At 38.6% G+C, this 19,644-nt stretch overlaps 2 protein-coding genes across 6 annotated transcripts; one reads left to right on the forward strand and one right to left on the reverse strand.

The window, feature by feature from the left end:
• Positions 1 to 246: 246 nt before the first annotated feature.
• On the forward strand, positions 247 to 3,656 carry LOC137736744 (OVARIAN TUMOR DOMAIN-containing deubiquitinating enzyme 1). 2 transcript variants are annotated; one of them, XM_068475994.2, is made up of 9 exons: positions 247 to 530; positions 881 to 1,042; positions 1,127 to 1,192; positions 1,285 to 1,368; positions 1,486 to 1,608; positions 2,355 to 2,407; positions 2,524 to 2,573; positions 2,652 to 2,752; positions 3,120 to 3,656. In XM_068475994.2, the coding sequence occupies exons 2-9, from the start codon at positions 884 to 886 to the stop codon at positions 3,381 to 3,383; spliced, it is 900 nt and encodes a 299-aa protein (XP_068332095.2). In that variant the 5' UTR covers positions 247 to 530; positions 881 to 883; the 3' UTR covers positions 3,384 to 3,656. The 2 variants fall into 2 exon arrangements, with proteins under 2 accessions (XP_068332095.2, XP_088538756.1); XM_088682630.1 differs by having other exon boundaries at positions 386 to 526; positions 878 to 1,042.
• Positions 3,657 to 3,929: 273 nt separating this feature from the next.
• Positions 3,930 to 10,638, reverse strand: LOC137736743 (protein MEI2-like 4). 4 transcript variants are annotated; one of them, XM_088682629.1, is made up of 15 exons: positions 10,492 to 10,638; positions 9,913 to 10,014; positions 9,596 to 9,625; positions 8,358 to 8,668; positions 7,609 to 8,036; positions 7,352 to 7,510; positions 7,072 to 7,188; positions 6,835 to 6,986; positions 6,614 to 6,711; positions 6,122 to 6,538; positions 5,354 to 6,026; positions 5,170 to 5,254; positions 4,999 to 5,067; positions 4,742 to 4,921; positions 3,930 to 4,600 (listed from the first exon to the last, which is right to left on the reverse strand). In XM_088682629.1, the coding sequence occupies exons 2-15, from the start codon at positions 9,999 to 10,001 to the stop codon at positions 4,436 to 4,438; spliced, it is 2,973 nt and encodes a 990-aa protein (XP_088538755.1). In that variant the 5' UTR covers positions 10,002 to 10,014; positions 10,492 to 10,638; the 3' UTR covers positions 3,930 to 4,435. The 4 variants fall into 4 exon arrangements, with proteins under 4 accessions (XP_088538755.1, XP_088538754.1, XP_068332094.2 ...); XM_088682628.1 differs by lacking the exon at positions 9,596 to 9,625 and having other exon boundaries at positions 6,125 to 6,526; positions 8,358 to 8,672; positions 9,942 to 10,014; positions 10,492 to 10,559; XM_068475993.2 differs by lacking the exon at positions 9,596 to 9,625 and having other exon boundaries at positions 6,122 to 6,526; positions 8,358 to 8,672; positions 9,942 to 10,014; positions 10,492 to 10,559.
• Between the last annotated feature and the right edge of the window lie 9,006 nt (positions 10,639 to 19,644).

A 19,644-nucleotide genomic window follows, 5' to 3' on the forward strand; every position in this document is an offset into this window, starting at 1 on the left:
AGGCTAGAGAGAATGAGAGAAAATAATGAAAGTTATTTTGTATTCCTATTATTTCAGATAATAAAAAAAAAAAAACTATTGCAGTCCCCAGGACATAGGCACACTTATCGAATCTCGTTTAAATTCAAAATTTTCAAGCATTTTTCATTGATTTTTCTTGTATTTAACTACACATCTGTCCTCGATTTCACAACAAATTTTACTTTATAACGATATTTGTTTGTTTCTTACGTCAATTGGCTGAGTAGGAAATGAAATTGAAGCATATGCATGTAAATTTGATGTGGTGAAGTGAATGAGTGAAAAAATGGGAAAAACAGGTCGCAAGTACAAAACTGACATCCAAACAGAAAGAAACTGTCAATCAACATAACACGCTTGCTGGACTCCACCGCGAAGGGTTTTTCCAATTCCCTTTTGCTTCATCAATCTTCAACGTAAACCAGAGAAGAAGCAGACGGCTGCCACTCCACTCCCATTTTCCAATTCGATCCCACGCCCAGGCTTCACGACGCCGTTTCACCCCCTAGGTATGCCCCTACACTCTGATATGTCAGTTTCTTTGTATTAACCTCAATTTTACTTCTTTACTGCGAATTTCAATTGCTGTCCGCCAGTAGATTCTTGGGTTTTATTGGGTTTTAGCCACAAATCATGAGAACCCGGTTTCTTTCTTTAATTCTTGTTTTTGATCAATTGATTTGGACTAACAAATTTTCAGTATTCTGAAAAAAAAATTGGAACTTTTAGTTGGTATTGGAATCTTGATAGTATTGGGTGTTCAATTATGTTGAATTTTGGATAAAGGAAGTGGAGGAATTAGGGTACGGATTTGTTTGAATGTGAGTGTTGTTTGTTGCTTGTTTTTGTGTGTGAATAGAGAATGCAGAATCCTGATGGGGTCCAAGTGGATGGGGAAGTGGAGTCTGCAGCATCGGTTGCAACACCCGAGTTTGATGAGTGGGGGGACCAAGATATCATGCAGCAGCACTCGGCGATTCGAGCAGAGGAGGCTGAGAAAATTCCCTTTCTTGGGGACAAGGCAATACTCAAAAGTCTAGACTTTGTTAACATTCGATGTTATGCAACCGGGTTTTGAACCTTTTGTTGTGTGTTAAATGTGCAGGAACCACTCTCATCGCTGGCATCTGAATATCGATCAGGCAGCGCTATCTTGTTGGAGAAAATAAAGGTTTCCTAATTGTCGTCTGCTCTCTAGTTTGCCCTTCCATTCTTTATGATATTAGGTTCTTATGGAACAAATTGTAACTACCCTTTATGCAGGTTCTCGGTGAACAATATGCTGCTATTCGGCGAACAAGAGGAGATGGGAACTGCTTCTTCCGAAGCTTTATGTTTTCATACCTTGTATGTCCCTTGGAACTGCATTCGTTTTTTTATATGTGGGGTGTCTACCTGTAATTGTGACAAAAGTATGTATTCTGGTCTCTTGGCTGTTAATAAATTTTTGAGCTGTCCAAATAGGAGCATATTTTGGAATCACAAGATCAAAGTGAAGTTGACCGTATCAAGGCCAATGTTGAACAGTGCAGAAAAACACTTCAAAGCTTGGGTTACGCAGACTTTACTTTTGAGGATTTTTTTGCGGTAACTTCCTACTTTCACTTTTACACTGTATTGTTGGTTTATTCATTTCTCTTCTTCTATTCCGAATGCATATGTGATATTCAGTAAAGCCACTGGTTTTATGTTTACGCCTTTTGGATTTGAACACGGCTTGACGCTTTGCAGATGAATAAGTTTTTTGTATGATCAACTATTGGAAGTCACATGATAGCTGATATATATGCACCATATATTTCATGCATTTAGAGAATATCAGCAGGGAATCACATATTTTACTACCTGATTTTCCAGAGCAGTTTTAGCCCAAATATAATAGAATTTCAAAGGCCTCGGCATTCACATAAATCTGATCGCATAGAATCAAGTTGGACAACCATGCATAGCTAACTCATAGGCCCATGGTTCTATGGTTTGATGCTCACTTTCATATACAAAAGCTACCAAAGAATTTCATCCATTGAGGGGTGATAAGACCATCTAGAATCTGGTGTCGTCCTGTCATGTGTAAGTTGGTCAGGCAAGATTCAAGAATGATGATACATCTATGCTTTTAAAGAAAATGAGATATTCACTTTCTTACATATAGTTATTTGGTCGACGAGGAGGTCTTCATGTCAATTTCAGGAAATAAGGATTTGTTTAAAGTTTCCAGTTAGTTTCCTTCCGATCTTTTTCCTGTTCATAAACTTGGCCTGAATTTATAATATCATGAATATCCACTCGTAAAAAAAAAAAACTATGATCTCAAATTCCTGGAAACTTTTCAGTTATTCCTTGAGCAGCTGGACAGTGTTCTTCAAGGAAATGAAGATTCCATAAGGTGTGGATAGTTCCTTTACGTGGCTTTTTGTTGACTATTAAATATTGAAAGTAGTTTGATGCTAGTTTTGAGTTGTGTGCCTAACTGTAATCAGCATGATTTGTTATTTCTTACAGTCATGATGAGCTCATACGTAGGAGCCGAGATCAGTCAGTATCTGACTATGGTGAGTGGCTATAAATGAAACAGTTCTTAGTGTGCTGTTTTATCCCGCTACAATTACCTGACACATTTGGTTGGTTAGTTGTGATGTTTTTCAGATTTGTTACCTCTGGCGAAATACGGAAACGCTCAGAGTTTTTTGAACCTTTTATATTCGGATTGACCAATGCATCTGTAGAGCAGGTTTGTTCAATGAAAACTTTTCAACCAATGATTTTATTTGTTCTATAGTGGTTGACCAAATTACTCAATTCAAGGTACTGCGCAAAGTTTCTTGAGAAAGAATATGAAAATGATTAAATCATATATAATGTAAGATATGGTGATGTGTTTCAACTTTCAATCTATCTTGTCTATAAAATGGTGGTCTCTTCGCTTCTTATCTACCTAATTCATGTTGGACTGTGCTGCTAATTTTGTTCACTGCATTAAGTTACAAATTCCTGTGTGGTTGGAAGTCAATCTTGCCGAAAGAGTTTAATTCAGAGAGCAATTTGAGATTTCCATAAATGTCAATATCGGATTTCTCATATGTGGTTTTTCTTAATAGTTTTGCAAGTCATCCGTGGAACCAATGGGTGAAGAAAGTGACCATGTGCACATCACTGCCCTGTCAGATGCACTTGGCGTGCCAATCCGTGTGGTGTACCTAGACCGTAGCTCATGTGATAATGGTGGTGTTAGCGTGAATCATCATGATTTCGTTCCTGCTGGAAGCGATGCTCCAAAAGCTAGTGAGGGCTCTGAGAAAGTGACTCCCTCTATTACCTTGCTATATCGCCCGGGCCACTACGATCTTCTCTACCCGAAGTGATGCTCTCACCTGTTCCTGTAAGTACATCTTGCATATATGTTCAAGGGCTCTCATGTAGTTGGAGAATGTAACTTTGCTCTGAACTGTTGAAAGTGAGTGAGACCAGAAACACAACATTGCCTGAAAAAAAAGGGGGAAATCGGTTTAGGACTGTGCCATCTGTAAGAGAGCAGGACGTAATTTCATCGACGATAAGAAATTGCAATTTAAAAAGTGGCTGTTGCTTCTGTAATGGATGTTTGCAATTTGAAAAGGAACTGTTGCTTTGATTTCTGTAATGGTTGTTACTTCATTCATGCGCATGCTTAGGGTTCATTAAGTCGATTTCTTGCGACGAAAACATTTTGAACATAAATAAGTGAAAGTAGACGATTAACTGTACCGGAGAGATTTACAAGCCGAAGTACTCAACCCCATGCAAGCTGAGTACTTCGACTCGTTAACGTAGAAAGTTCATATCGAGCCACAACCCGTTACCATGATGTACGAGCGGGTGGCTGTCGATGAGTGATCGGCAGTTTCCGATCAATTATATGAAGCTATGCATCCCACGGAATCCAGCCACACATTATTTGAACACAGAATCTATACAAGAACAATGAGTTTAATTATTCAAAAAAAAAAAAAAAAATTAACGCTCTTACAAATGTGTTCCCCCAAAGAACTAAATAAAGCATAAACGACAAGAAAAAAAATTACAATCTCTTCTTCCTGCTCAGAAACTGCTATACATAAATTATATTTTTGTTTCTCTTTAAGTAATTACTCTTAAGATCATCCAAAATTTCGAAGCTCCAGCCGATGCTCCTTTTCGTCCTTTGTACTAACTGTTTCGGAATTTAAAGAAAAATGGTGAAAGAAAACCTGGAAAATCGCTTAGCATTGGCTAAGCATTCGTCCTCTAAGGTTTAAACGGGCTTGTAAGAAACACCGCAAGATCTTTCCTTGGCCCTCTCTTAAGCCACCCTAAATATGCATCACCGAAGATTCGGGTGGAAGGAAATTAGAATCTTCTGTACTGTAAGGTTAGTGCCCGGGAAAATATGTGGTGCTTAGTCCGACCCCTTAGCAGAACGGGAACCTGCAGATGTCTCTCCGGTGTAAGAATGCTCTTCGTCTCCAAAACTTGGTGGACTCCCTACATAGCTCTCCTCATGGGTGACTGTTCGAGTTTTCCCAGGTCTTGTGCGAACATTAACCCCCATTGGGAAGGGCACCTGTTGGTCAAGAACTGTCAGTATGTAATCTCTCCATCTTGCATTAATAGGTATCATCCTCTTATTGTTATTTGGATATCTTTTAAAATTTTGCATTTCCATTTTGAATTTAGTATGCACGCTCCGTCACCATCCGCGTACCTGATCACCGGCATTTGGGCCATCAGTGTTGAAGAGAATGGGACGGCATCGCTTATCCTCATTCATCAAGCTTGAATTCTGGAAGTGTGCAATCAGAGCAGCTTTTCCTTGAATTCGAGCATATGCGAGTGATGCCACCTTCTCACTGTTGAATTTCTCCCATTTCTTCCCGTTGAATGACTGCAAAAATTGGACATTCTTTTTAGCTTCAATTTGCATATGCGTTTTATCATTTTAAAGCTTTACAGAAAACAAACCTGATAAAATGGAACGATCATTCGAGGATCAGTCATATTGATGAACGCATAGCCCACATTGCATTTGTTCTGCAACAGATATGAAGACCATGTTCATCATACAGCTACAAGTGTGAGATTATATATCTGCCACAATATCACAGGAAATAATACACACAGAACGTCACTTGCCTTAAAATCAATTGGTAGATAAATGAAATCGAAAGTTCCTCGATGGCGTTCATCAATTGCAGCCAATAGCATCTTTGAAGTATACCTATCATCATTCAAACACATTGATCCGAGAATTATTTAAGAGCCAAGAAAGTAATAAAAGGAGCCATTAACAATGAACTTTCTTTCTATTCAGAATTACTTGTTGGGAATGTTCTTTATCATAAGTGTTGTTCGGTTGTCTTCTCCTCGCATAATGCAGTCAACATCCAGTTCATACTGTTTCTTATTGTCTCCCTGATTAACCATGCCTTCATTTCTACGACTTCTTGTACGCTCAGCAGGCAGATCAAATGCATTCATGATGGGAATCATCTGGCCTCTTCCAGGAAACATCATGCACCTCTGATGATGGGCTTGCTGCAGTCCTGCATTTTTGTGAGCAATTGGCAGGACCATGCTGTTTCCACCAACATGAGGAAACATGTTATGAGAAACAAATTCCATTGAATGTGGTGAGTTATTTGAGATTCTCATATTCCCAAGAGAGCCTGGATGAAACCCAGATGCCTCGGGGGATTCCCCTCCATATGATTGTCGTCTGTCCCACAGAGAAGGATTAACCACTGGTGCTGACCCCACATGATGGTTATGCATGGGCAAACCTGGGTTTAACATATGAGATGGTGCTCTAGGAAGTCCATGAACCCGTGTTGGGGGATGGACTGCAGAAATGGGATGAGCTGAAGAAAGTCCATTGACAAATGATGGTAAATTTGGCCATATCATTCCGGGAGGCTGAGGGTGATAGGAGTTGTTCCATGCATAATGATGTCCAGGAATAGGGCAGTTAACATTGTCGGCAGAGCCAAAAACTGAGGAAGAGAGCAAAAACAGAGGATTGAGATAAGAAAAGATATCAAACTGGAGAATATTAAAGAAGTGCGTAGTTTGTTAATCATTCACTTACCACCTTCATTTAGTTCAAATGAGTGCCCGTGGGAGCTTACTCTGGGGAAGTGCCTGTTATCAATTCTTTCTGTTGGTCTGGCATTGACAGATACATTGCCCGGTGAACTGCAGTTGACTGAATTAGTTAAACCACCATGATACTCTGGAAGTGAATGAGGATGGGAAGCTGGAGAGCCATGAATGTCAAATTTCAGCGAGCCTGGTGAATGGACAGACTCAACAAAGCCAGACTGATTCCCAACTGATTCAGCTCTCAGAACAGAAGGTAAGCTGTTAGGAACACTAGAAGAGACCCCAAAGTGGAATGCATATTCAAGGGACGCAGCTTGTGCTGCAGCGTGTACAGCCATGATACTTCCATTATCTGTGCAACTGGATGTAACTGATCCATGTGCAACTGGTCCTGTTAACAACTCTTTATGAGACCAAATAAAGAGAATCTGTGCTTCTAAACTAGAATCGACGAGGGTTTTTTAGACAAATACTTTACCAGAAAATCCAGCGACAGAGTCAGAAGGGCTAGTCTGCTGCAGATATAGGCCACATTCATCTTGCTCTAACAAATCTGGAGATAACTGTAGCCCCAAGCTGCAGTGAAAAAAATAATTACCAGATTATAAGAGATTAGTAATTTTCAAACACGGCTTGAGTAAAAAAACACGGAAAATAAATACAAGCAAGGAAGACAAAGTAATTGTTCTAGGACAATACCTCCGTCTTGCACCTCCAGGACAGCTTGGCCCAAGCTTAATTTGCTTCCCGGCAATATCACTCTTGTTTAAGGCATTAAGAGCAGCGTCTGCAGCTCTAATGTCATAAAATTCAATAAATTTGTTATGACTTCTGTTTGGGGTTTCACAGATCTGCAATCCAGATTCAAGAATGACAACGCATTAGAGCTTATGCTTTTGCCATGCACAACTACAAGAAACAGCAGGAAATACTCACCTCTTTGATTTCTCCATAGACACCAAAAACCTGGCGTAATTCATCATTTGAAACAGAAGAATCCAGGTTGAATACAACAAGAGTTCCCTGATTAACATCTTTCTCAGAAGGGTTGTCCTGACAAGAGATAACCCAATTAAAGCAATGTATAGACTACCAATGTAAATCCAACTGTATAACAATAATCATGAAAAATACTGACCCTCTCAAAGCAACCACATGCCTGGTAAAATAACAAAGTTATATCGATATCTAGAGGGATAACATCTTGGGTACTCACCTTTGGAATTGAGTAATGTATGTCAAGCTTGCGACGCCTCAATGGTTTATTCTGCAGTGATTTCATCGCATTACTAGCTGCTCTAATGTCATAATAGGATATCATAACAAAACCGCGATGCTTGCAGGCTGTATAAAGAGTGCGAATATCTCCATATTGCTGCACGTTCGAGTTATCAAAATTTCAGTACTCAATGGCCAAAGAACATGTAATGCTGAAAATGAATACGAATCCCACAACTAAGACGTCTAGCATACCTCAAACAGGGTTCTCAACTCAGAATCTTCAATGTTACTGTTTATATTTCTCACAAACAACGTCCGGGAAGGGTGTTCACCATAAGGGTGTTCCCCCACTACTGAACCATTGCACAACAGACCATTAGAAACTTCTCCAGCATACTCAGAGTCCTTTAATCCAGTTGCCAAACCGTCATCTCCCAAATCCATCCCTCCAACACTGCTAAAAAGGTCCAACTCCTCCATATTATCCCTAGCACTCAGTTGGACCGAATAGTCAAGCCCATCGGTAACTCCAGAAAGCAACTCGTCATCGTTTGGGAGAAGATTTCCGATGGTTTGGGCCTCAATTTCTTCAAGGGATTCAAAAGCTTCCTCTTCATCATAGTGGGAGGCAACAGTATCAACAGAATGGCCATATAGTGTATTGTTCGACGATAATCTTACTGCATCAGAAGACTTTCATTTTCAACAAAAATCACATAGAAAATAAGCAACAAAACTGAATCAATCAAAGAAACTACAGCCTAGAACAGAGTGGATATCAGCAGAATGGCCATATTGTTTGACAATAATCTCACTGCATGAGAAATTCAACAAAAATCATGCAGCAAATATGCAATGAAACTGAAGCTACCAAAACAACTACAGCATAGAACACATTAGTCACTAAGAAATTTGAATAAGGCTTCATTTAAGGTTCAAGCACATTAGCTGGCATTGGAAACAGAACTGCACGCAAGGAATACTGAAGTCAGAAGGCTTACACTTCCTACCAAATAGCTCCGACAATGAACTTGAAAAAAGGCTACTCTCATACTGAGCTCCCATCATATTGACTTTACCACCTTCTCCAAAATAAGATGCTGTCTCAACATTTGCATTAGATCTTGCTCCTGAATCATGGTTCATGGTTCTCGACAAATTCAAGGAATGACTTAAGGCTCTCTCTGCTCCCACTGCCTGTCTATTGAAGCCGGGATGCACTTTCTGGTCTTCCATTATGAAAAATTTGGGATGGTTCACAGAATTCACTGTCTGACACTTCTCCAGAGATGATGAAGCGAGTGACTTCTTGCTGGCTGTTCACAAGATTAGAAGCAATACTCAATTGTCAGAATGAAAAGGCATAACAAATACGCTTCTTTTTTCCAGGTACAAAAGGGGGCTGACAGCTCTAATTCATACATTTGTTATTAATTCAGGAATTATACTCAATTGTCAGAATGAAAAGGCATAACAAATACACTTCTTTTTTCCAGGTACAAAAGGGGGCTGACAGCTCTACTTCATACATTTGTCATTAATTCAGGAATTACTATATAGTTACTCATGAATTATCCCAATAGAACTTGAGTTATTAGTTGTGACTTAACTTAGCATTGAGGGCGCACTCTGTAACACCCTATTTAATTATAGGCTATTAGGCATGAACATGAAAATTTTTAAATGCGTTAGCAAGAGTGAAAACATGGACACGCTTCTAATCCATAATATTAGATTCATGGGAGAAAGATGTTTCCAAAGAGGCAAAGGGTTATGAAATTAATATTATCCACACCCAGAATCTCAGATGGAATTCACTCAACATTGTAGATCTTCAACTAACTAGCTCAATATCAAATTGTTACTCCAACCATCCTCTCATTTATTCCTCCACTCCTTATCTTTATCACTGTAATCGTACATTTCATCATGTGGATCGACACCATCAGGTTGTGCTCATCACCACTCCTATCGCCTACTCAAAATTCGGAACTATTTCACTTAACAATAAAACATATCCTCACATTAAAATCCCTCCCAACACCACATATCCATATCATCCATCTCTTTTCAGGGAAGGTAAGAATAACTTCTGGAAAACTCAAGGTAGATCCAGTTAATGGATAGGTACCTAAGATGATTACTAGAGCTGATGGCACAAAATTACTTTCGGTATGAACACAAGTGGAAAATTCTGTACTGAAATGGTAATATAAGGCAGTAACGGAAACTTCTTGACAGGTTATAACTGTCAGGTAATTTGTCACAGCTGTGGATTAATTGCGATGGCATCTTAGACTCTTAGTTCAACAATATATGGTAGTTAGTGGTTACCAAAAGCAAAATATTCTCCCTATTAATCATTAACAGCCTCTAACCGAAGGGTTTCTAATGAATGGTTTAGCAACAAGTTTGATAAGAATTAAAGGGTGCCTCTGCCAAAGTTTTCAATACATAGAATAAATAAGACTAGAACTAAACAGAAAAAAAGAATTAATAAAACCTCGTTAATATGATAAAACTGCGAATTCACTCAATTTTACTGCAGATAGGAACAGAAGGATGCACAATTGTTGATTCCTTACTTCATCGGAGAAGAACGACGAGGAGGACAAACCCTTGAGGTCCATTATCTCAGATGGCATGACGAAAATTATACTGCACAAACCAAAACTATTTCAAAAAAATAAAAACAAAAATAAAAAGATCTCCAGCGGCCACGTCTAGATACCTATTCAGAATTCTCCTTCCAGCATTTAAAAAAAAATTATGGCACGCCAAAAATCACAACAAACTTTGACAATTTCGATAGTACGAGTTTGGGTGAATTTATGAGATGGAATTCAAAGGGAAAACAATCTACAAGTGGAATGAGCTCAAGATCTCGAACAAATGCAGCTCAATTATGACGAATTCAGAGAAATTCAAACCGCATTTAATAAAAAGAAAGATAGAAATGCAATTCTATCGTAAATACCGAATCCAAAAGAATCACACAATTCATTTAGTACCAAATCCGCAAGCAATTCACACGAAGATCAGCGAGATCACGAACAACAATAATTAAACAACAAAAAAAAAAAAAAAGGAAAATTAAATCACTCAGGCGAAAATTGAAGGAGGAATTCAGCTCACCTGTGAAGTTGCAGATTGCAAAATCAAAGTCCGAGCTGCTCAGCTGCCCAGAACACCAATCAAACGACGAACAGCCGAACTGGGACGTTGAAATCGCAATTGGAGTCCGGACCAGACAGAGGACCAAAGAGAGAGAAAGCCAGAGATAGAAGGAGGAGAGAACGAGAGGGGAATTTAAAACGAGGATGCTGAGGAGGAGGAGGGAGAGACGAGGAGGATATAAAAAAAGGAATAAATTACGGCATAAGGCAAGGGGATTGGAGAAGGGATCATCTAGGCATCTGTGCCGTGTAAGATCCTCTTAAGCTTCTCTGATGCTCTTTTTCCCTGCATTGCACGTTAACCATTTTTTTTTCTCTTCTTGTCTTTATGCCTTGTTCATTCTCTTTGCTGCACGTTTTCTCCTCCCCCTCCTGCTCTTTCAGCTCCGCCGGTCATCGGAATCTATGGAATTCTCCGGCGAGATGCGGAGCCCTCTCGCCAGAGAGAGAAAGCGAAAGAGAGGGATTTTGGGTTTTTCTTTTTTTTCTTTTTTTTGGTTTGGTTCAGTGGATTCTTCTGTTTTCTTCAGGGCAAACGGAAGAGAAATAGAAAACCGGATAGACTTGGACCAGGCTCCTAAAAACACGAGAGAGAAACGAGGGGGAGGTGGCCGTTAAAACTGTTTAACGGCGTTATACCCCTATCCGTTGTGTGGTGTCAGTAAGGGAGGGCCTAGCTGGGTTTTGTAACTCTCTCTCTGTCGATGCCACGCTGGCAAAGTGGGGAGAGAGATTGATGTCTTCCAGTTTGTGTTGAGCCGGTATTTTGTTAGAATATCTGAAAAAGAGTTGTCAAAACTGCTGTATAGATTTATAACAATAAAAAAATGATAGTAAAATTTGTAACGATGAATCAATTGAAGATAAAGTTCTTTGGCGTCATTTTTGACACTACTGTCAAAATGATTTAATGATTTTTTTTAATAGGTTTGATTCAATTCATAATAAACATTGTTGTGTATATGAAGTATTTGATTAATTGTTTTAATAATTAGACCTCGTAAAGGGACGAAAAAAAATTACAAAATGACATTATTATTTAGCATATTTTGTGGGAGCAAAAAAAGTGTACACACTATCAAATTGGCTATAAATTATTAAATATCATTTTGATGTTTTATATTTGATTTCTCTTTTAAAGATGTCTAAAATGATGAAATGCTAATCCGTTTTGAGATTGACTTTGTTGAAACGGCTATTACTTTTCAGGTAATTTGTTGATGGGGACAAAATGGCTAAGGGGTTTTGTGTCTAAGTTCTGCAAGGACATGTGATCCGGCCAGACTCCAAACTTTTTATTCGGGGTGAGCAATTTAGAAGGGGAATTAACTATGACATTGATTATGTGTCATAGCATTGTATTATTAGTTAGAAACGCTACAATGATAATATAAATGTTACATTCCAATCTTTTTCTAAACCATGACACATCGAAATACTATGACACATCAAAATACTTAATGAATATAACATTTGGTGTATACTAAATAAATTGTATTAAGAAACTTTCGTTGAGCATCTGGTGGGCACATTGACACACCCCGACCGAGATCGGAGCGTGCTGGCCGTCACACGAAGGTGACGTAGCCATGTGCACGTACGGAAGCTAATAAGATAGTAATATAAAAGTACGAACGATTAAAAACTAGCGTACAAGGTACCAATACAAGTGCTAGTAAGTGAGATACAAATTCAGAGCAGGTCTATAGCAGCCCAAAAAACAAAAAACGATAACAGTAGTACGCCCGAAGGCGACCCTACAATGTGGAGTGTCTGTCAGAACGCCGAAAAGCTCTCAAGGGAAACCACCGCCACGGCTAAGCAACTAGAACCTGGAGGGGCGCAAAACAAAAGCGTGAGTGGGCAAAAACAAATCTCTTTGAAAACCATTTAGCAAAATACAATCTAACCCCTCGCCGTAAAACCTGTATACTTCCCAGAAAATAAACATATATACGTATGTATAAATATGCCAAACATGCTCAAGGGTGTGCCAATCATGCTCAAGATATGCCATGCCAAAGCCTCATAATGAATGTAAGTGCCCAGGTATAAATCATATCAACATCATAACATCTGGCAGCCGGAGTCACCTAACGTGACCTGTACGGCTGCATCTAGAGCTCAAATCTCAACTCAATAACTGAACCTGCCCACGAGTCGGAACCACTCAAAGTGGTCTGTACGACAGGCCTGGGTGCAACATATATATATACGCTCTAGTGCTACGATCACGTGAAGGCTGTGCGAATAATCGCGGGTCACCTACGAGTCGGAACCACCTAATGTGGTCTGTACGACAGGCCTATGCACCTAACTTGGATCCAAGCTGAGCGTGTGGTGCGGGAGGTGAACATCACGTGAAGGACTGTGCCCTACTCTGGGCGGGAGCACTAACACCGGAGGTGCAGGTTATGAGCTCTCTAATCATCTCTAACCACTATTTAATGCAATCGTTAAATAACGTTTACCTGGCACTTACCTATGCCTCCACAGCACCAACATATAAATATATATAACATATGCAATGTTTGAATATGTAATTAAACGTATATGCCACCACTCATGCCTAACCACCAATTATATAAAAGAAAAGGCATATAACGAAGCATTTATACTAATTTCTGGGAATTAATATGTATATAGGTATATACGGAAAACAAAAGCCCACTCACTGGTATGTAGAAGGGTCGTAGCCCCCCTGCCTCGCGTGTGCACGCTCGTCCTCGGGGTACGTGTCACCTAAATGCGAAACAACTATAAAAACGTTAACTTTAAAGCACATAACCCGTTTCTCGTAATAACTTCTCATACATTGCTCAAAATGGACAAATGAATATACCCACGTGCTCTACACAACCTCAGGATCACAACCATATTTTTAAAATAATTTTTGGACCCCACACGCGCCCCCACGCGCCAGCACAGGCACGGACCTACGCGCCCCCCACGCGCGGCCACGTGCCAGGCACACTGACGGTGTCAACAGACGCCGTCAGGAATATTCCGTCAAACTAACGGAATATTCCGTTAAATCTAACCGGATCCGTTAACGGCGTTAGGAATATTCCGTCAGAATTGACGGAATATTCCGTCGCCTTCTTCATTCGAACGCCGGCGACGTCGCCGGCGCCGGAAACTGGGAAAACCTGCAACTAGGGTTTTCTCGCTCGTTTCTCGACCGTTTTTCGTGATTCTTGGACCAAATGAAAGCCCTAGACTAGTAGAACATGTCCCAACAAGTTTTAAGGGCTAAAACTAAGAGATTATACCTGTGCAATTTCTCCAAAACCGGCCAACTTAGAACAGGACGATCCCGACGTCCAATTTTGTCCAACGAAGCACTCCGAGGCTCCTTGGGACCTCACCAACACAACTACAAGCTTCAAAAGTCCAAAAACTCAATGTATAAATTTTGCATGAACAGTACACAATTCGGACCACTTCGAAACGACGTGAAAATGGTAGTTTTCTTACCTGAAAATGGTACCACTAGACTCCTCTCAGCTTCACGAGCTCGATGGTGTACCTGGCTCCCTCGATCTACTAAGATTTGAGGGGTTTTGGGGTTGTCCGTACCGTTTCTAAGGAAGAAGGGAGGGAGAGAGCACGGGAGAGACAGAGAGAAGACAGAAGGAGAGAGAGAGACAGTGTCTGTGTGTGTGGGAGTGTGTGTGTGGTCCAACACATGCCACACCACACAAAGCAACCCACAACGTGACAAAAACGAACTAGGGGCAATAAGGTAATTTCACACGTGCGTTTTAATAATCCCGGGACGGGATGTCACACACATGCCAATAGATGTCGACTATTACTGTGATTTTTATAGGCTTATTGAGGACGATTGCAGGAAGATGTCAAGTATTATTGAACATTACCGAAGCTTTCAACAAAGGCCCATCAAGCCCTTAGTCGCACAATAAAGTCACATACAATAGAGAAAGCGAAGACAAATGAATGATAGAAGAAAATAGACGAGTAAGGCGGAGGAAGATGTTCTAATTCAGTTTATTTTTACCCTATTGAGTTTGCCTTAATTGTTTATAAGGATAAACACAAATACACAAACAAATATACATAGGGTTGTGAAGTTGTTAGGGTCATGGGAAACCAACGATCACATTATGGCCCTGCTGTGACATCCCACATCGCCCAGGGGAGTGATCCTTAAATGTATATTCTCATCCCTACCTAGCACGAGGCCTTTTGGGAGCTCACTGGCTTCGGGTTCCGTAGGAACTTCGAAGTTAAGCGAGAAGGGGGCTAGAGCAATCCCATGATGGGTGACCCACTGGGAAGTTGCTCGTGAGTTCCCAAAAACAAAAACCGTGAGGGAATGGTAAGCCCAAAGCGGACAATATCGTGCTACGGTAGTGGAGCGGGCCCGGGAAATGGTCCGCCCCGGGCCAGGATGTGACACCTGCTACTATTATAACATTTTAATATTTTTCAACTAATTGAGTGGTGTCTGAGAGTAAGGCGATTGGTTAAGACTAGGATAGGTTAAGGTTTGAATCTCCCAATAAATAGTACGAGTTATCGTTTTTTGTGTTAATGATGTGAGTAAATTTCAGAATTAGTTCATGAATTTTCATCGTAAATTTGATTTGGTCAATGGACTTAAGATTCGTAAACTTGATTACATGAAATAACATGACCTATAATGAAATTCACAATTACTAAATTTTGCTTTGGTGATTGAACACATATTTAAAACTGGATATGAAAAACTCACATGTGATATATATCATACTAACATAATCTTTGTCAGAAATTAACATTAACCTAAAACAATAATGCCCGTTATGTAAGTTTAAAGAACCATTCAAAATTTATCTCTATTAATTTTATATTATCATAAGTATTGATCTTTGATCAACTCACGAATCGAAAGAAAACCGTCACAAATATAAATAGGTGTATCCGTATGTGGTCCATTGCATCTACTTCTGGTTGCGTTTGGTAGCAAATGGAAACGGGAAACGCTCCTTCCCTCGCCTGGAGATGCGTGCGCGGTTTAAACTGTGACCGTCATGGGGAAAAACTGAACTCCTACAACAAGAAACACGCTGTTACTGGGAAAACTGATCTCCTACAACATGAAACACGCTGTTATTTCCGGTTTTGTGGACGAGAAATGTACTTTACGATTTAATAGACACGCGTCCAGCTACTACTGGCTGTACTTTTTTTTAGTACATCAATACTTTTACACTAAGAAAATAAGGAGTTCAACTAAGTCATGAGCAGCATAATTTGATATCGAATTTGCTATCCACGAAATTCAAATATAATATCTCTCACTTTCAAATAAAAGAGAATATCGTAAAACCGTAATGCTATACTTATTTTCTTTGCGCAAAATGCAATCAGAAATCGCTTTACCTGGTAAAATGGCGGTAGGCATGATGGCATTGGCAGTTTAGCGGCCATTATAGGACAAACAGAAAACGTGACCCCTCTGCATATGCGTTTGCCTATCATTTCGTTCATGGGAAATGACTAAAGAGCCCCTGCAGAAAGTATGATTAGCATGCGATGTAGTAAGGACTTTCACCGTGGGGTGAAGCATTCCAGAGAGACAAAATCTTCAGTTGCAGAAGCACTCTCATGATCAAGCAGGGCCTTCTATGTGGGATAAGCTGTAAAACTTAGAGACAAAGGTAGTTTCACTTCAATTATATACACGGTCAATCGTGGGAAGCATATATTTATAATCTCTTTCAAATTACAAACAGGGTTTGAAAACCCTACTTACAAGGAAGGTTAAAATTCAAAAAATGCAAAACTGAAATCTACAAAGATTACACACAGCTTTAGTTACAAGAATAATTCAAAATGAAGTCTTACAAACAAGAAGATAAGACTTCTAAGCACAACACAACTCCTCAAGAAACGTTGGTGGTAATCAACTGTTGACTTCGTCTAACAGCTCCCCACAAGCTAATAGGCTTTGGAACAACTGGAAGCTTGGATACTAACAACTTGAAATGGAACGAAGACAACCCTTTTGTAAACAAATCAGCGAGCTAATCTTGAAAGCAAGTCTAGTTGACTAATAATTCAGCATGAACAACCTTTTTCCCGTACGTAATGATAATCAACTTCTAAATGCTTTGTGCGGGAATGGAAGACTGGATTGGAGACAAGTGCAATGGAAGAAATATTATCATACCAAATCATTGGTTGACTAAGATGCAATTGCAGATCCTAAAAAAAGAGATATGAGCCACGATAACTCGGCTGCAGTATAGGCTAACTGCCTGTACTCAGCCTCCGCACTAGACCTCGAAATCGTCTTCTATTTTTTTGAACTCCATGAAACAAGATTGGAACCTAAGTAAATGCAGTAACCACCCGTGGAACGTTTGATATCTGAATTACCAGCATAGTACACATCTGAGAAAGCAGTCAACTGAGCACAGCACAACTCCTCAAGAAATGTTGGTGGTAACCAACTGTTGACTTCGCCTAACATTAGCAGGCCATGTAGTTATCGTGACTTCTTCAATTAGTTATATATTAATGGGTACTTTGATTGAATTAATGATATATAAATTCATACTAATATATATACAGCACTTACAGCATAGATTGATTAGTTTAACACAGTTAAACTTGTGATGGAGGTTGAAGAAAAAAATTAAAATACGAATTAGGAGCAGTAAAAAGAATGAACAATATTTAACTCTAAAATTGGTACCAAAATATATTTTCTTTAATTATTAATTAATACCAAAGTAAAGTGGAATGTCCCGTTTAACAAAAGGCATCAAATTATAAACTCTATTTAAAAATAATAAACAAAAACCAAGAACCTTTCATGCTTGTCGGAAAAGCGCAAGAAAAAAAAATTTAGATGAATACATATTTGTGAGTTGGTGAATTCTTTTGATTGTATAAAGTACATAGAGAGTCAGTTGTTCTAAGTTGGGTCAGTGGACCAAAGAAGTATAGTTTACTCCTCACGTTGTCGTTTAAATTCTCATTTTGGTAAATTACGATAATATCTCAAATCGTAATAACAAAACATGTCAACAACAACAAAAAGACATAAAAATCTTGATCAAGAATAAGGATTTATTGGATGATTGTTGTTCATAACCCAATCTGACGATTAAAATTTTTATTAATTTTATATCGTTGTTGGTATAATAACAAATTTCTTAAATGGCTGTTTGAAAGCCAATATAATATACAGTTCATCACGTTTGAATGATTGAAAGATATATGCATTTTTTTCTCACATTAATTCTCGGATGTAGAGTTTATCATGGGAGTTTCACATAATTATCCAATTTTTTACGACATAATTAACCAATTAAAATAATATTTAATCTTGACCCCTTTAGATCGATGGTTTTAATTTATACGTTAATCAAGTCGCATGAATAGTCTTTAATTAATTTGTATTTTAAAATGGCAATCCTTGGTTCTCCTGCACAGTTGCACCTAGGGGTGGAAAAAATTCCCAAAAATCCCGAACCGAACCGAAAAAATCCTGATCCCAAACCAAAAATTTCCCAAACCAAAATTCCCGAACCGATCCCAAAATTTCGGTATGGGATTCGGGATTGGCTTCTCAATATTTCGGGAATCCCATACCGAACCGAAAATATATAATGTTAATTATTATATATATATTTATACATATATATATATTATTCTTTTATAATTGATGCTAGTAGTTTCTAATTCATGCTCTGCAACCTGGAATGCCCTACACCTTGCATATTTTTCATGTTCTGTTTGATATTCATGTGGATTTTATTATTGCTGCTACCATGGCTGATGATTTCAGAAGACCTTATTCTTTTGTCTCTCAACAGATTGCAAAAAGGGTTTAATTAATTTGAATTTTGACTATGATAAAAACAGTCAGGCATGCCAGTGTTCAATTAAATGGTAGTGTGAATGAAATGAAATTCCTAGTTCATGAATGTGTTCTTGAATTATATATTTGAAGAACAATTCATAATTTCATATTTCAATTTGGGATTCCCGATTTGTCCCAAAATCCCGAAAATATTTCGGGATTCCCGAAATTTGTGATTCCCGAAAATTTGGTTTGGGATTGGTCTTCAAATTCCCGTCCCAAAAAATTTTGGTTTGGGATTCGGGATACTAGTTTTGGTATGGTATCCCATACCGAACCACCCCTAGTTGCACCGCATCATCATTTTTAAATCGAGGTGTATATTTTATTTTTCAATTGGTGATATTACGTGATAATTATCTAATAAATAGTGTATTTGAATGATTGAATACATAACAATTATCTATATGTTATTATAGTGTCAGAACCATCGTGTCACCAAGACAATTATTGATTCCAAGAGAGTTTCACTCTTCATAAATGATAAGTATAGTGTCGGCACCACTGTGTCAACAAGACAATATATTAATTCCAAAAGAGTTTCGCTCTTCAAAAAGGACCAGTGAAGACTAAAAATAAATGATATAATTTATATATAACACAAATGGCACAGTTAATAGGTACCTCGTGGACCATGCATGGTGTATCATACTATCAACATCAAATGGTACCTCCTAGACCATGCATGGTTTATCATAATTTGGAGGCTATTAATGCATGCATCTCTGTGTTGAGTTGATTTGTAATTTCCAGGGGATGCATGGAAGTTTAAAGGGGAACAGCCGAACAGGATGTGTATTAAAACCAAAATTAGTTCGGGAAATATTAGCTAAATATGTGAGGCATCTAACTTCCATGCATCCCCTTTAATATTGGAAATTACAGTCGAACATCTTTGCAAAATATTAACTAAATAAAAAATATGTGAGACATTTAATTGAGTTCAAAAAAATTGATGAATAATATATTATAAGAAACATGTGCAAATGGCTTCAAAATGAATTGAATTTTTGTAAAAATAATTTATGAATCGAGACTTACAAAATAAACAATTCAGATAATTGAAGTTTAGTGTATATGGAGTGGATCCCATACCTAATTTCCATTTTTTTGAAAGGTGGACCTTCCCCAATAGGCATATATATATAGATAGGTGGACCTACCCCCATAAAGGGCATATATATATATATATAGATATGCATTATGCGTCCTCACGATAACGTGTATAGTGAT

The sequence above is a fragment of the Pyrus communis genome, chromosome 13 (genome assembly GCF_041283825.1).
Source record: "Pyrus communis isolate YQ-2024b chromosome 13, ASM4128382v1, whole genome shotgun sequence".
Classification (NCBI taxonomy): Eukaryota; Viridiplantae; Streptophyta; class Magnoliopsida; order Rosales; family Rosaceae; genus Pyrus; species Pyrus communis.

Excerpts from the sequence above, each read along its gene's own strand:
- LOC137736744 (XM_068475994.2), top strand. The coding sequence starts at position 884 with ATGCAGAATCCTGATGGGGTCCAAGTGGATGGGGAAGTGGAGTCTGCA. Across the intron at positions 1,043-1,126 it reads TTCCCTTTCTTGGGGACAAG|GAACCACTCTCATCGCTGGC; the intron begins GCAATACTCAAA and ends TTAAATGTGCAG. Across the intron at positions 2,574-2,651 it reads TCAGTCAGTATCTGACTATG|TTGTGATGTTTTTCAGATTT; the intron begins GTGAGTGGCTAT and ends TTGGTTGGTTAG.
- LOC137736743 (XM_088682629.1), bottom strand. The coding sequence starts at position 10,001 with ATGCCATCTGAGATAATGGACCTCAAGGGTTTGTCCTCCTCGTCGTTC. Across the intron at positions 7,511-7,608 it reads AGTTGAGAACCCTGTTTGAG|CAATATGGAGATATTCGCAC; the intron begins GTATGCTAGACG and ends TCGAACGTGCAG. Across the intron at positions 7,189-7,351 it reads TACATTACTCAATTCCAAAG|GACAACCCTTCTGAGAAAGA; the intron begins GTGAGTACCCAA and ends ATCTCTTGTCAG.